Source organism: Rhinolophus sinicus, chromosome 2 (assembly GCF_057876585.1).
Source record: "Rhinolophus sinicus isolate RSI-liver-muscle chromosome 2, RSI-T2T, whole genome shotgun sequence".
In the NCBI taxonomy this organism is placed as follows: domain Eukaryota; kingdom Metazoa; phylum Chordata; class Mammalia; order Chiroptera; family Rhinolophidae; genus Rhinolophus; species Rhinolophus sinicus.
This window is the reverse complement of record NC_142502.1, coordinates 124841757-124856553: the sequence shown is the minus strand read 5'-3', so window position 1 is coordinate 124856553 and position 14797 is coordinate 124841757. Positions and strand designations below refer to the sequence as shown.

Sequence of the window (14797 nt, the reverse complement as noted above, 5' to 3'; positions counted from 1 at the left end):
TGAAATGTGTGAGCTCTGTTTGTACCCAGGAACACTACAGTGAACTCTGAATATTATAAGGGCTTATTAGAGTGTTTAAGAAACTATGTGCATAGATAACAGCCTGAGAAATGGGCAGATGGTTTCATCCTCCATCATGACAACACTCCGTGTCACACATCGCTTCCGGTACGGCATTTTCTGTCAAAAACATTACAGTGTGTCCGCATCCACCTCATTGACCGGATCTGGCACCTTGTGACTTCTGCATCTTCCCCAAAGTCAAAATGACCATGAAAGGTAAATGTTTCGAATTGATTCAGGACATTGAGGCAGCCACAACAGCTCAACTAAAGACACTCATGAAAGCGGACTTCCAGAGCTGCTTCAGAAAGTGGCAAGAACAACAGGATAAAGTGTGTTTGAAGCAAGGGGCGGGGGTGTCTTTTGAGGGAGATTAATGGCAATGTGTCTTTTATGTAATAAATTTTTTTAAATTTAAACATTTACCATTTTTTCTATTATAGTCAGAATTTCCTGTTGGAGCCATTATTTACTAGAATCAGCCTTGGTATGGCAATTCAATTTTTTGCAGCTAGTGATAACTATTAGAACCATAATGAGTGAAAACAAAAAAGACCAGATAGAATCTAAGAGGATAAAGAATACAGATTTGATTTTTGGAGGTAGAGGAATCAACAGTAATACAAAACAAGCATGACATCTCTCTATGGAAAACAATACAGATTTCCCAACCCTCTGTTTATGTATGCCAAGAAGAAACAGAAACCTTAGACAAATAAACATGGAAAAACAAATTTATAAGCCAGAGTCTAGATTCCCAATTCCTGCCTTTGTAATATTCAGAGTTCACTGTAGCGTTCCTGGGTACAAACCGAGCTCACACATTTCGATCATGGTCAAAAAACACAATTAATATCACCTTGATGTTACTCATAGATCTTGATTGACATGTTTTTTTTGCATGAGAACTGGGTGATTATCACTGAGAACTCTGACCGATGGTTTCAGGATCATAACCATAGAACCAAGTTTCATCTCCCATGATAATATGTCTTGAAAAGCTGGAATCTGAAGTAGCACAATTGCACAACTCCAACGAAATTGACAAACACTGTTATTTTTGACAGTCAAAACATGTGGAACAAATTTCACACTCACTTGCCTCAAATCTATTAAAATGCTTGAATAGAACCATAACAGATGTTCCGATCCTCAGAAATTTCCCTAACAGTCAATCGTCTGTTTGATCAAATCATTTTGCTCACTCTGTCAACATTCTCTTGGGTTTTTTTGATGTTGAAGGACATCCCAATCTCTCGTCTCCAATCAATTCACAACCATTACAAAATCGCTTGAACCATTTGTAAACTGTCTTCATGATCACTGCAGCATCACCATAAACTAATTTTAACATTTCGTGTGTTTAACACTTTTTTGCAGTTTGAAACAAAACTTCATGTTAATGCGTTGTTTGTGATCCATGATTTATGGCACACTTTAAAACACACCTCTCAACTGTAGCTCACACCTGACTGCACTGAACAAGCTGAAACTTGTCACACAGTTACTAAGGTTTGATGCTCCACTTCCTGTATTGAAGACCCTGCCTTTCTGTTGAATGGCACTCGGCAGCTGCATTCCCCGTATTTCTTTTTTAATCACATCTCATATTTACAAAGTACAGGGACAGGCTGGCTCCATATTATCACAGAAAGCTTTTACTAAAGTGGCCGTAGCGCTAATCCTTGTTAAAGTAGCTCCTCTGGACATGTGTCCTTCTACAGAATCTTAGGTCCTCAACAGAGAATTTATGGCAATGTACTCTGGACACCAAGCTAAATCTAGGGGGACTATAATAACCTCTGAATAGGTAGCATTGGTGGCACAGGCTCCTATGTGCTGAAATAGGTCAGGCAGTGGCTGGATGACTGGGATGTGAGGTGCTGCGAGTGAGAAGGAATCTACTGTCAAGACCCACAGATATTGCTCCCATGAGAAAAAAAAAAATTCCTCCTGAACCACATGTCCTTCTATTTCTTACAGGACATTCAGCTCCATTATAATCTTATGGGACCACCGTCATATATACAGTCCATCACTGCCTGAAATGCCATTATGTGGCTCATGACTGTAATATTCAATTGTCTAATTGTACCACTGTTTATCCTTTGGATAAATAACAAGGAGCACGACTGGTGAATCATATGGTAAGAGTATGTTTAGTTTTATAAGCAACTACCAAATTTCTTCCAAAGTGGCTGTTCCATTTTGTATTCCCATCAGCAATGAATGAGAGTTCCTGTTGTTTCACATCCTTGCCAACATTTGTTGGTGCTGTCATTTAGGATTTTCGTCACTCTAATTGGTGTATAGAGGTATCTCATTGTTTTAATTTGCATTTCCCTGATGATATGTGTGGAGAATCTTTTCATGTTTGTCATCTGTGTATCTTCTTTAGTAAGGTATCTCTTAAGGTCTTTGGCCTATTTTTTTTATTTATTAGGTTTTTGGCTTTCTTATTGTTGCGTTTTATTAGTTCTTTGCTTTCTTACTGTTGAGTTGTATTAGTTCTTTGTATATGGTCCTTTATCAGATAAGTGTCCTTTGCAAATATTTTCTCCAGTCTGTGGCTTATTTTCTCATTCTTTTTACATTATGTTTCATAGAGCAGAAAAAACTTAATGAAGTACAGTTTATTCTTTCATGGGTCATGCCTTCAGTGTTCTATCTAAAAAGTCATTGTCATACCCAAGGTCATCTAGGATTTTTTCTACATTACTTTCTAGTTTTATAGTTTTATATTGAGGTCTATGATCCATTTTGAGTGAATTTTTGGGAAGGGTATAAGCTCTATGTCTAGATTCATTTTTTTGCATGTGGATGTTCAGTTGTTTCAGACCCATTTGTGGAAGACTGTCTTTGCTCCATTGTCAAAGATCTATTGACTAACTTATATGGGTCTGCTTCTGGGCTCTCTATTCTGTTCCACAAATCTGTCTGTTCCTTCAGCAATACCACAGTCAATTGCTGTTGCTTTACAGTAAATAAGTCTTACAGTCAGGTAGTGTTAATCCCCCACTTTGTTCTTACTCAATATTGTGTTGCCTATTCTGGGTCTGATCTTTATCATTTTCCTTCTCTAAAGAATTTATTTTAATATTTCTTGAAAGGCATGTCTACTAGCAACCAATTCCCTCAATTTTTATCTGATCAAGTCTATTTCTATTTCACATTTTGGAGGATAATTTTGCAGGGCACAGAAGCCTAAGTTAGTAGATCTTTTTTCTCTCAACACTTTTTAGCATTTTATTCTGCACTCTTCTTTCGTGTATGGTTTCTGAGAATTTCGATGTAATTCTTATCTTTGTTCCTCTATAGGTAAGGTGTTTTTCCCCTATGGCTTCTTTCAGGATTTTAAATTTTTGATGTGCTGTAGTTTGAAAATGGTATGCCTAGGTGTAGTTTTTTTGGGATTTCTCATACTTAGTGTTCTCTGAGATTCCTGATCTGTGGTTTGTGCCTGACGCTAATTTGGGAAAATTCTCAGTCATTACTGTGTCAAATATTTTTGTTCTTTCTTTCTTCTCATAGCATTCTTATTATGTATATGTTATACCTTTTGTAGTTGTCCCACAGTATTTAGATATTCTAGTCTTTTTGTTTTCAGTATTTAGAAATCTGTATTTTAAACAAATATATTGGTATACCTGATCTACCTCTGGAGGAAATTAATAAATTAGATTACAGTGGTTCTTAAAATATAAAGAAGCAAGCTCCTAATGGCTCATAAAAGATAAATCCATATATAAATTTTAAATAAGTGGTTTTTTTTTAAATGGAATTAGGAGATATTTTTATATATTAAGGATACTAATCCTTTGTCATAGTTTCATGTTAATTTTATATTTTGTATAGTTCATTATCTTTTCCTTTGTAACTTCTTTAATTGCTTTTAAGTTTAGAAAAGTATTTCATATTCAGAAGTCAAATAATCGAGTATTTTATTCTAGATTTTAAAGAATCTTTTTCATTTTGACAAAACTCTTTAATCCATCCAGAATTTATTTTCATGTGTGGTATGAAGTAAAAAAAAATCTAACTAGATTTTTCTAAAAGTTTTTAAATTCCTTCTTCATTGGTTTCTGTGTTTTTAAATCTTACTGGGGTAGTACAGCTTAGTTGGTGAAAGAACAATCTGAAACCAAACTGTGTGAATCCAATCCCAGCTCTGCTATGCTACTTGCTCTGTGACCGTGAGTCCCTTAACCAATTTGTGCCTCAGATTCCTCACTTGTAAACTGGCAATGTTAATAACATACTTCATGGGGTTGTTTTATAATTACTATATGTAATAACATTCATAGTGCTTAGAACAGAGCCTGGCCTATTGTTGTTATGTATAAGTCTCTCTGCCTCCTGTTAAATTAATGTCTTATTTTTGCTTAAGAATTACATCACATTATTGTAGTTTTATAATAAATTTTATTGTCTGCTAGAGCAAGATATCACTTTTCACTTTAAAAAATACTATTCTTGTTAGCTCATTTTCCATTTGAAACTTGGAATTGTGAAGATTGCTCCACCAAAAAAAAAAATCCCTAGAATTTTTAGTGAAATTGTTTTAGAATTTGTAAATCAAACTGTGAACTAATATTTCAAATAATATTCAGTCATCCTATATGTTTTGCAGTTTTCTTCATTATGTGCTAAATTTTCTCATTAAAGTCCTTCCCCAAATTTTATTTTTTGACTACTAAAGGGTTTTCTTCTTTCAATCAAATCCCTTGTTAACTGCTCACTGTCTTAACCTTACCTTTACTTTTCTATACAGTATGCATCTTGTATTTTTGTATGCTTGTCTGTTATTGCCATTGGAATTTAAGTCCTAAGGGCGCAATAACTTAGACTATTTGGTTGACCACCATCTCCCCAGTACTCAGTATTCAGCACGGCTATAAAAATACTTGAGTGAATACATAAATATAATGGTATTTATCATGCATTCAGTAGTTTTGTTATACTTTCATTTTTAATTCTTACATTTTTATAAAAGATTCTCAAGTTATTTAGGTAGATATGCATATTACCTCCAGATAATAATGCTTTCATTTTACTGTTAGACCTATTGTTTAAGCTTCAGGTTTATTCACTTGGCCAGAATAGTATTAAATAATAACAGTAATAACAGCCATCTTCTTTTGTTACCGATTTTGTTATGAAATGCCAAAACAGAATTTTAGTTTTAAAAGATAAGGCACTATTTAAAGATTAGCTACTTAAAATCTTAACACTAAGATGATACCACATTACACAAAAACAGAAAAAATGACTCACTAAAATATACAAGGTGTTACGTTATAGACAACCATTTCATGTACACATATAATTTGTTATTAAAACAACTATTTTTACCTTATAGCTTTCTGCTCCTTGAATGAGATCTCTCATGGAAGCAGACAACTGATCCTTTTCTGATCGAACAGATTCGAGTTCTTCCCTTAGAGTCTGGGCCTATTTTTAATATACAACAGAGTTTTTTATGAACAGAAAAACTTGATTTTCTAAAATGTAACATTCTTGAATCTTGCATTTTTAAGTTACCTTACCTCTTTTCTGCTAGAATCCAGTTCTTTCTTCGCCTTCACAGCAACTAATTTTATCTTATTTATTTTCTCCCCTTTCTCTTTGGATTCTTTTTCCAGATATTCTAAAAACATAAAATGAATGGATTATATATGAACTCAAAAGGGAAAACATTCAAAGTATTTACTTATTTTAGCCCTAGAATCGATCTTTAATCTGGAACACAAAATCTGCAATTTGAAATTAAAAGTAATAAAATAAGTTGCAAAAATATTAATATCTGTATTTTTAAGTGAAAGCTTAATTATTTATTATCTAAGTGAGGCAAACAATGTAAAACATTTCAATTTTCTTTAATCCTCAAAAATAACCTACTTTTTATTTTTATTTTTTTAAAGCTATTTTATAAATGTCTAGGAATTGGAGAGGTTGTTAGGACATCTTTAACCTTAGAAGATTTCCTGGAAACACCAAGTATGCCAGGATTTTAGGTGGTAATTTGCAAACAAGCATCAAGTAAAAGAGATACCAGATGAAGTTATATATTTACGCTCCCTAGGCACATGCTTATTGGCAGGACTGATTTTTATGACTAAACCTTTAATGCGTTTTACGTATCCAATCTTGATCTTTCCCCTTCATCTCTTTAGCCATCTCCCCCATTCAAACTCCACTGTTCCATATCTTACTTCTTGATGGTATCATTGCTTAACTTCAGTTATGATTTGAATTTCTGTCCCTGCTTATTAATCTAGTTGCACCTATGCTCATACAGGCTGTCTTTTTCTGGCTGCTACAGGTGAATCGTCTGTGTGTATGCAGCATGGGCCAACTGTTCCAATTCTGCATTTCATCCTATACCTTCCCACCTACTCAGGCAGGCCTCAGTGTAACAATTCTCCCCCTCTCTTGTGCAGCATGTCCCCTTCTCTATTGGTTTTTTCCTAACAGTTTATAAACATGCAACAAGAAAAAAATCATCAAGAGATTAAGGTCAGGAATAAATAGTGTATGCAGCCAAAGAGGATAGGGGAGAGGTCATGATGAGATAGGTGAAACATCATACACACACAGAAAGGCAAACCACATTTCCCCCTCTGGATATTGTCCCATCTCTTCTTTTTTTAATAGCAAAACTCTTTTTGTAAGAGCTGTCTATACATGCTTTCAAATTTCTCTTCCTCCATTTTTTTTTGAACTCACTTCAATCAGGCTCTGGCTTTGGTGTATCACGGGAACTGTTACCAAGTTATCAATGACCTCTAGATTGCTTAATTCAAAGGTTAGTTCTTAGTACTAATGTTACTTGACCCATGATAGCATTCACCATGGTTAACCATTTTTCCATCTTGAAACACTTCCTTTACTTGCACTTCATTTGTCTCAGCTTCCAAGACGTTTAACGCTCTGGGTTTTCCTACCTCAGTGGCAGCTCCTTTTCAATTTCCTTTGTTGTTTCTATCTCTCTGATTTTTAAACGACAGAAAACTTTCTGTGGACCTCATCTTTTTTTCTATGCTCACTTCCTTGGTGATCTCAGTCTTACGGCTTCCAATGCCAACTATTACGCTGACTACAAATTTTCTCTAATCTAGCTCTCTCTCCTTAATTCCAGATTCATGTATATAGCAATCTACTTGACATCTTCACTTGTGTTGGTATTTAAACTTAATTTATCTAAAACTAAGCTCCTGCTCTCCCCTAACCTGACTTACCCCCGTCATTCATTACATAAAATTGGGAGTCATTCTAAACTTTCAACTACCCTCTCCCCCTCACTCTGCCAATCTAAGTGGGCACTAAAATGAGGAATTACGGGCACATTACACGACACTTCTAAGTATTTGTTTCTTCATCTTTAAAAGAGCCACCCTATAAGGTTACGATGAGGAATAAATGGGTAAGATGAAGTCCCAACTTCACTGCATGTCACACTGGTGCTTCTATGATCAGACTCCTGCCTCGCCAGGAATTTCCTAGTGTTCCCCTTAATGTTCTGTATGCTAACATACAAGCACCTGCTGCTTCCCCTTGCTACAATACCTTTCTTCTTGTGACAAAGTTTTCATTCTTCGAGACATAAGAAAAGTATAGCCTATTCTGTGATGTTTTTCCTCACTCAAAACAGGCAGTTAATCATGCCTTTTTGCACTGCCAGCTCTGGACCGTTCCCACACCTTAAACTACTGTAATAATGACCCCTTCTGGCAACGAACCCTTTGAAGACATGGTCTGTATCTCAATCACCTTTCTATTACCAGTGCCTAGGTAGCTGGGCATTCAAATAGTTTGTTAAACGAAAAATAATACAAATCAATCATGGAGCCATTTACAAATGAAATAACATCAGTCCTTTGTTTGGATTAAACAACAGAAAATCACAATTTTGAAAGAGAAGGTAAACAGATGGCAGAGAGGCAAGAATGGGGACATTAAGAAGAGACAGCTACTTCTTATGATTTAACGACTCATCAATTGGCTACTATGCTTCCCAATCTATTCTAACACTAAGAAGAATCTGTGTAATTAATTGTGACAACATATGCAAAACTGTACTCACCTATTTTTTCATCCAGCTCTTTCACTGAAGGTTGATCATTTTCTACAGAAGGTATTTTCTCTAGGGAATCCTAGATTTTATAGGAAAAACAAAAACAAAACCAGAATTATTTCATTCCCCATGATGAACTGGCCATCATGTTAAGCATGAGAAAATCATATTAAAGAGAATTCATACAAAATGCAATTTGGTGAACAGTCTTTTCTTCCACTGATAGAGCAGGTAATACTGACCTTTTGCATGTAGCATTTAGTATAAACAAACAGTAGTATTCAGGCCAAAATGAAAATCTGACACATATCAAATACATAATTAACATGAAAAAGATTAAATGATTACAGTTTATCATACTTTCACAAATTTTAGAGAAAAATTTAAAATTTTGGCTAAAGTTAAATGCTATAGCCTACTATTTTGTTCAATAGTAAGTGCTCTTTAAGAGAGATAATATGTACATCACACAACAATGAAAATTCAAATTTTTTCATGCTTAATTGCAGTTTTGCTGGTGACTAGTTATACAATATTGACCAAGTAGACATTGAACCCTCTAATCATTTAATCTTATGCAAAAATTCTAAAATGATCTATAACCAAAAAGTCATCAATGTAGTAACAAGATATACAACATGAAAATGTTTAATGCATTTTTCAGAAATTTTCCCTTTGAGCTTAAATGCTAAAAATTTACTTCTGACTTCAAAGTGTATGATGTATATATTATGATTAGCACCAAGAATATTTAAATCAATAAAATTTAAATTAACAGTACCTTTAATAACATCAACTCTGCTCTTACATCTTGCAATTCAGATTCTTTTTGTTCTAATACTAGCCTTAGGTTTTCAAGTTCCTCTGTAAAAGATTTTTCCTTTTCTTTATGGATTTCACTGTTGCTACCTAATTTTTGTGATGCTTCTTCAACTAGAATTAATAGATCTTGATTTTCAAGCCTTGTTTTTTCATTAGCATTCTTCATTTCTAGAAGATCAGACTGCAGGGCCTCTTTTTCTGACTGGGTTTCCTCTAACTCTTTCCTTAAGAGAACTTTCTCTTGTTCATAGTCTCTTAGTAAAGACCTAAGTTCCTCACATTGAATTATATTCTCCTCTTGAAGGCACTTTATATTCTTTTCTAACTCTACCACCTTCTTATCATACTGAAAAACCAAGTTGTGTTTCTCCTCATTTATTTTAGCTAAGGATTCACCTACAGCTTGTAGGACATTTGCAACATCTTGCTCTTCATCATCTTCTGAAACTTTCGACTCCATTTGTTTAAGAAAACCATACAACTGAGTTTTGACAAATAACTTCTGAACTTGCTCATTTTCAAACAGTTTACTTAAATTATCTCGTTCTTCAACTGTTAACTGAAGTTTCTTTTCTAATTCAGAAATGTGTTCCTTAAGTGTAAGACATCCTTCTTTTTGAGACAGAAGAGCTTCCAAATCCCTACTCAATTGATTCTTTTCTGAATTTAGTCTATTATTTTCCTCATGAAGAGACTTCACTTCAGATAACAATGCTTCCTGGTCTTCAGAGAGAGTTTTCAATTGAACCATAAGCTTTTCTATTTTTTGATCCTTTTCTTTTAAAGTTTCTAGTCCTCCTGTTAATTCATTTACCTTTTGTTCTAGTTCACTGTTGTACTGTGTAGTTTGCTCCACTTTCTCCCTAAGTTCTATAATTAATCTTTCTTCCTTTTCACATTTTATATGGAGATTGTCCATCTCCTCATGAGAACTTTTTATTTTACTAATGAAATCATCTTTTTCCTCAGTAAGAGAATTTATCTTTGCTTCTAATTCTTGTAAAATGGAATCTCTCTGACTAAGACTGACTAAATACATTTCATTCTTTTCTTGAAGGTTCTTTATGGTATTTTCAAGTTCTGGCACAATATTTTTTTGCAGTAACTTTTCATTTTCTCTTTGGAGATGATTCACAGTTTCAAGGAGAGCATCTTTTTCATTAAAAGCAGTTCTGAGCTTCTGCTGAAGTTCATTAACATCAGATGCTTGCTGTTGCTTCATTGATTCAAACTCTTGACTTATTTTTCCAGCAGATTCCCCCAGTTCTGTTTGTAAAATTTCCATAATCTCTTGCAAACTCTCATAATTTAAAATTGCTTCTTGCTTTTCTTGCTGTAGGCTTTCACATTGCTCCTTAAGACTCTGTATTTCAAACATTAAAGATAATTTTTCTTTTTCTGAATCTGACAAAAATGCCTCATTTAATTCTGACATTTCTTTTTCATGTTGTTCCTGAAGATTCTTTACTTCTTTGTTATGCTGTTCTACAGTATAGCAAAATTGTTTATTTGACTCTTCTAGCTCAGATCTTAATTTTTCGATTACACAGCCTTGTTCTTCTTTAGCTAATAATAATTCATTAATTTTAAACTCTAAGTCTTCTCGTTCGTGAAAAAACTCATCCTTTATATGTTGGGCATCGATTTCAAGTTTTAATTTAAGATTATTCATATAAGTTAGCTCATCTTTTAAGATACTATGTTGAGACTCCAGTTCTTTTAAGGTATCTTCTAAGTGTTTGACTTTTTCATTTACTATTTGTTCTACAAAACTGTCGTCTTGTAAGAGCAAAGAACACACCTGATTTTCTTGGTTTGCATTTGACAGTTTCCCTTCGTTTTCTAATTCACATTCAGATTTCACCTGAATGTTCTTCTCACTTTCCTCATATTGTTTGACTAAGTTCTCCTTTAGCTGGTTTAAATCATTTACTTGTGCTTCGTGTTCTTTAGCAGATGCTTCAATTTGGCACATCAACTCTTTCACCTCTTCTTGGTGTGTAGCTTTCAACTGCAGAAGTTCTTCTTGTAAACTATTAACATTTTTTTGGTAATGCTGAGAATTAGCCTCCATGACTTCTTGGAGATGAGTAATTTCTTGTTCCTTTTCATTTGTGGCAGCTTCTAATTGCTTTTGCAGATGTAAAATTTGCTCCTCAAAGGCTGGCCTAATTTTCTGAATCTCTTCTTGCAGTTTTTTAACATTATCTTCAGAGTCACTCTGAAATTTAAGTTGTTCTGAAAACTCTAATTGTTTTTTTCTTGCTTCTTTCAATTCCTTTTGCAAGTTGGCTTTATCTTCACTGTGTTTGGAATGTACTGCCATTAATTCAGTTTTCAAATTTTCCATTTCCTTCACACAGCTTCTTTGTGATTGCTCAAACTCCTTCTGCATATCTTCCATCTTAGTTACAGAATCCTATTATAAAATAAGCACACAAAAATTATTTAGTTAAGACAAAAGAAACACCTGCCCTCAGGAAAAATATTAGCCACAGGCTAACTAGAGGGAAAATGAACAGAAATGTACATACAGAAATAGGATACTGATACTCCAAGAATTCTACTTAGGCTCTGACTACCTTAGTATAACAATACACATCAGCAGTACTAATGTTATCAAAGTATTAACTAAATGCTAGGAAATCACTGAATTTAATTTTCTTTTAAAAGGTGATAAATTATGTTAAGTTATATTAAGTCACGAGGCTTTAATGAATATCTCCTGAGTAGATTAATAAAAGACTTTTTGGAGAAATTTGCCCAGACCCAAGAAGCAATGAACATCTAAGAACAGAACAGATAATAGTATTTAGAATATGTGAGAATCGACCTACTTAAATAAGTACTTTCTTACAAAATTTTTAAAAATATGAACTTGTTTCCTTGTTTCTAAATTGTTAAAATGAGATCAGATGCTTTTTAAGGTCTTAAGTCTAAAATTCATGACTATACTATAGAAGTTAATTAAACAAATTAAAATAGTGCCTTACTTCAACCTCTTGTTTCATTTTAATATTTTCCTTCTTCAGAGAAAGACTCTGTTGCTCAGTTTCTGCTTTTTCCAGAAGAACAGCATCCAGACGTTCAGTCAATGCCTGTTTTGGAACAGGATGATTTGTTTGCCCGAGGTTAAAAATGGTGGATTGACCACATGCATAATTATCTCCTCACCTTTTCCGAACCACACTGAACTAAGAATAAAAGATTTTAAAAGGTATATACATAAGAACAAAGAGAAAAGGAAAAAAGACATCATGGATATGAGAAATTTCAACATATTTTTGGAAAACTGAAAGTGGTAGAGGAAGGACTGAATTATAGAGAAGAAGAAAGCTATCACCTAAGGGCCTTTATAGGGAAACACTTACGAGAAATTGGCAAATACTCTCTAAATAATTAAACCTCAGGAATTGGAGGCACCAGATGTTGTCTAGGGAGGTATGTATGTGGGGTTCAAAAACAGGATTGGGTGACAATATGAATAGGGAGCGGTTAGGATAATAGGCAAGAAATTCCTCATGTCCTATTTCCCTCAGACATAGGTTTATTCTCTGCAGAAATTAAACAGGAAAGGGAGTTCATAAAATGGAAAATAGATCAACAATTCAAGGGTCAGTTCTTTGGATAAAAGCTAACAAAGCAGACAACCTCTCACAAGACTGATCAAGGGAAGATCGAAGTAACAAAGAATACCATGAATAAAAAGGAAAACATATCTACACCTAAATCAGACAGTTAAAGAGTGTATTATGAACGACCATTTGGCAATAATATTGAAAACTGGAATGAGATGGATAAAAATTCCTAGAAAAATACAGCTTCACTAACTCATGAAAAATAATTAAAAAGTATAATTAATACTTTACTTAAAAATCAAACTAGTTGTTTAAAATTGTTCACCAAAAAAGACAGGAGAAATAGATAGTTTTGCAGGTGAGTTCTATCAAATTTCCAAAGAACAGATTATCCCAATTACATATAAACTTGTTCAGACAAAATAAAAAGCAAGAATTCCCAAGTTATTCTACAAATTTGGCATACTTGATACCAATACCCAAGGACTTTGCAGACAGTAAAATCACACATTTCACCACAACTATAGATAGACTTAATCCTTAATGTTAAAATCTATAGAAACATTAAAATCCTAAGTAAGCATTAGTCCACCATCACACTAGAACTGCCTCCCTCTAAACTTATGTGAAATAATAAAGAAAATTTTTCTTATTTAAAAAAACACAAAAACAGATGTAGAAACATTAGAGTTCTATTACCAACTTATAGCTATCATTCAAACATAGAAATAGAACAAAGCCATTTTAAAATATAAGATGACAAAAAATTTCCTCCCATGCATACGTTCTTAGGCGGCTATACAAGAACATGCTCTACCAAAATGAGAGTTAACCAAAAAGGTGAATGGAGTGTGACCTAGCAAACGGGTCCAACATAGGAAAGCAGTGTAGAAATTCACAGAATCGTGGTGAAAGGCAAATTCCAGGAAAACTATTCAGTGAACCTAGAGAACAACCAGACCAAATCAGTGCAGGAGGACAAAAGGCTTTAGAGGGCAGGTGTCCAGGAAAAAACGTAAAAGATCATTTGATCTGTCTGACCATTTAGAAAGCATAAGTTATTATGAAAGATAGCTAAATTTTCATCTATTTTAACAGGAAGTTAACAGCTGAATGTCTAAAATGGATAAATCAAGGAATAGCAGTATAAAAATTGTTTAGAAATACAGTGATAATTTCCAGAAGTTATTTAGTATTATAATGAGTTACTTAGTTATTAGTATTATTTCTAAATCATGTACATATTCCCCTTTGATTAAAACAATTTTAGTTTTAAAAATTAGTTGTTTCACATATCATATAGTATTATAATATAAACTTCTGACTGGTAAAAATCAGGGGAAGCCTAAATGCATTCATTAATTTTAGAAGGTATACAGAGATCATTTACTGAAAAAATCTTATAGATTCAAGGCCCAGAATAGACAGTTATTTCTTAGGAAATACAAATTTGATTCCAGCAAAGAGAAAAAGACAAGAGTGATATGTACTAAAAATTCCAATACCTTAACATGCAATTTTTCACCTTCTTGCATTTGGAAGCAGCATATAAATTCACTGTAATACCATACACCTCAAATTTTGTCATGGGAAATATGGCTTTTTAGTCGTCTTTTTTAAAAGCCAAGTATGTCAGGTTTGCGATAAAACTTTAAACATATTTCAATGCACTAGAAGATAACTAGTAGAATTTTTATAAATAAAACTTGTGAAAAGTCATAAATTTCTAACATTATATGAAGAACAGAAAATTTTATTTTCAAAGCCACGTTTTTTTTATTGTAGTTTTCCCAATAAAGAGAGAAAACTTATCAAGAAAGTATTTTCCACATTGCAGAGGTGTAGAGGACCTATCATATTGCAGTACATGACTTTTCTAAAAGAGAAAACTTGTATTAGGTTGGTGCAAAAGTAATTGCAGTCTTTGCTATTATTTTTAACCTTTTAAACTGCAATTACTTTTGCACCAACCTAATAGCAGCTGAATAACTGATACATATCTTTTTCAATCGCTCCCCAAAGTAATGTTCTCATTACAAATGGAAACCAAAGATTCCATAACTAAGGATTTCATTCGCATTTAATTTTACCAAACCTTTACTTTCTGAGACTTGAGCAGTCTGGATAACATGCTTTAATAGTAAATTAATAAACTGAAAGGTAAAGGTGGCTAACTTAAGAGAAATTTTCTAATCTCATCTTTAGAAGTTTTGACAGAATGGGAGAATACGTAGATTGGTGAAAGGAGGAAGTAAGGGGC

General features: G+C 33.5%; 1 protein-coding gene across 1 annotated transcript in view; it reads right to left on the bottom strand.

Moving 5' to 3' along the window:
* The window catches only part of GCC2 (GRIP and coiled-coil domain containing 2), a 58160-nt gene that overhangs the window by 38900 nt on the left and 4463 nt on the right, over positions 1-14797 (bottom strand). The window contains exons 5-9 of the mRNA XM_074332327.2: positions 11953-12057; positions 8919-11378; positions 8147-8216; positions 5610-5710; positions 5416-5514 (exon numbers count right to left, since the gene is read on the bottom strand). Of these exons, the coding sequence (XP_074188428.2) occupies positions 5416-5514; positions 5610-5710; positions 8147-8216; positions 8919-11378; positions 11953-12057 (2835 nt within the window). The remainder of the gene's footprint in view (positions 1-5415; positions 5515-5609; positions 5711-8146; positions 8217-8918; positions 11379-11952; positions 12058-14797) is intronic.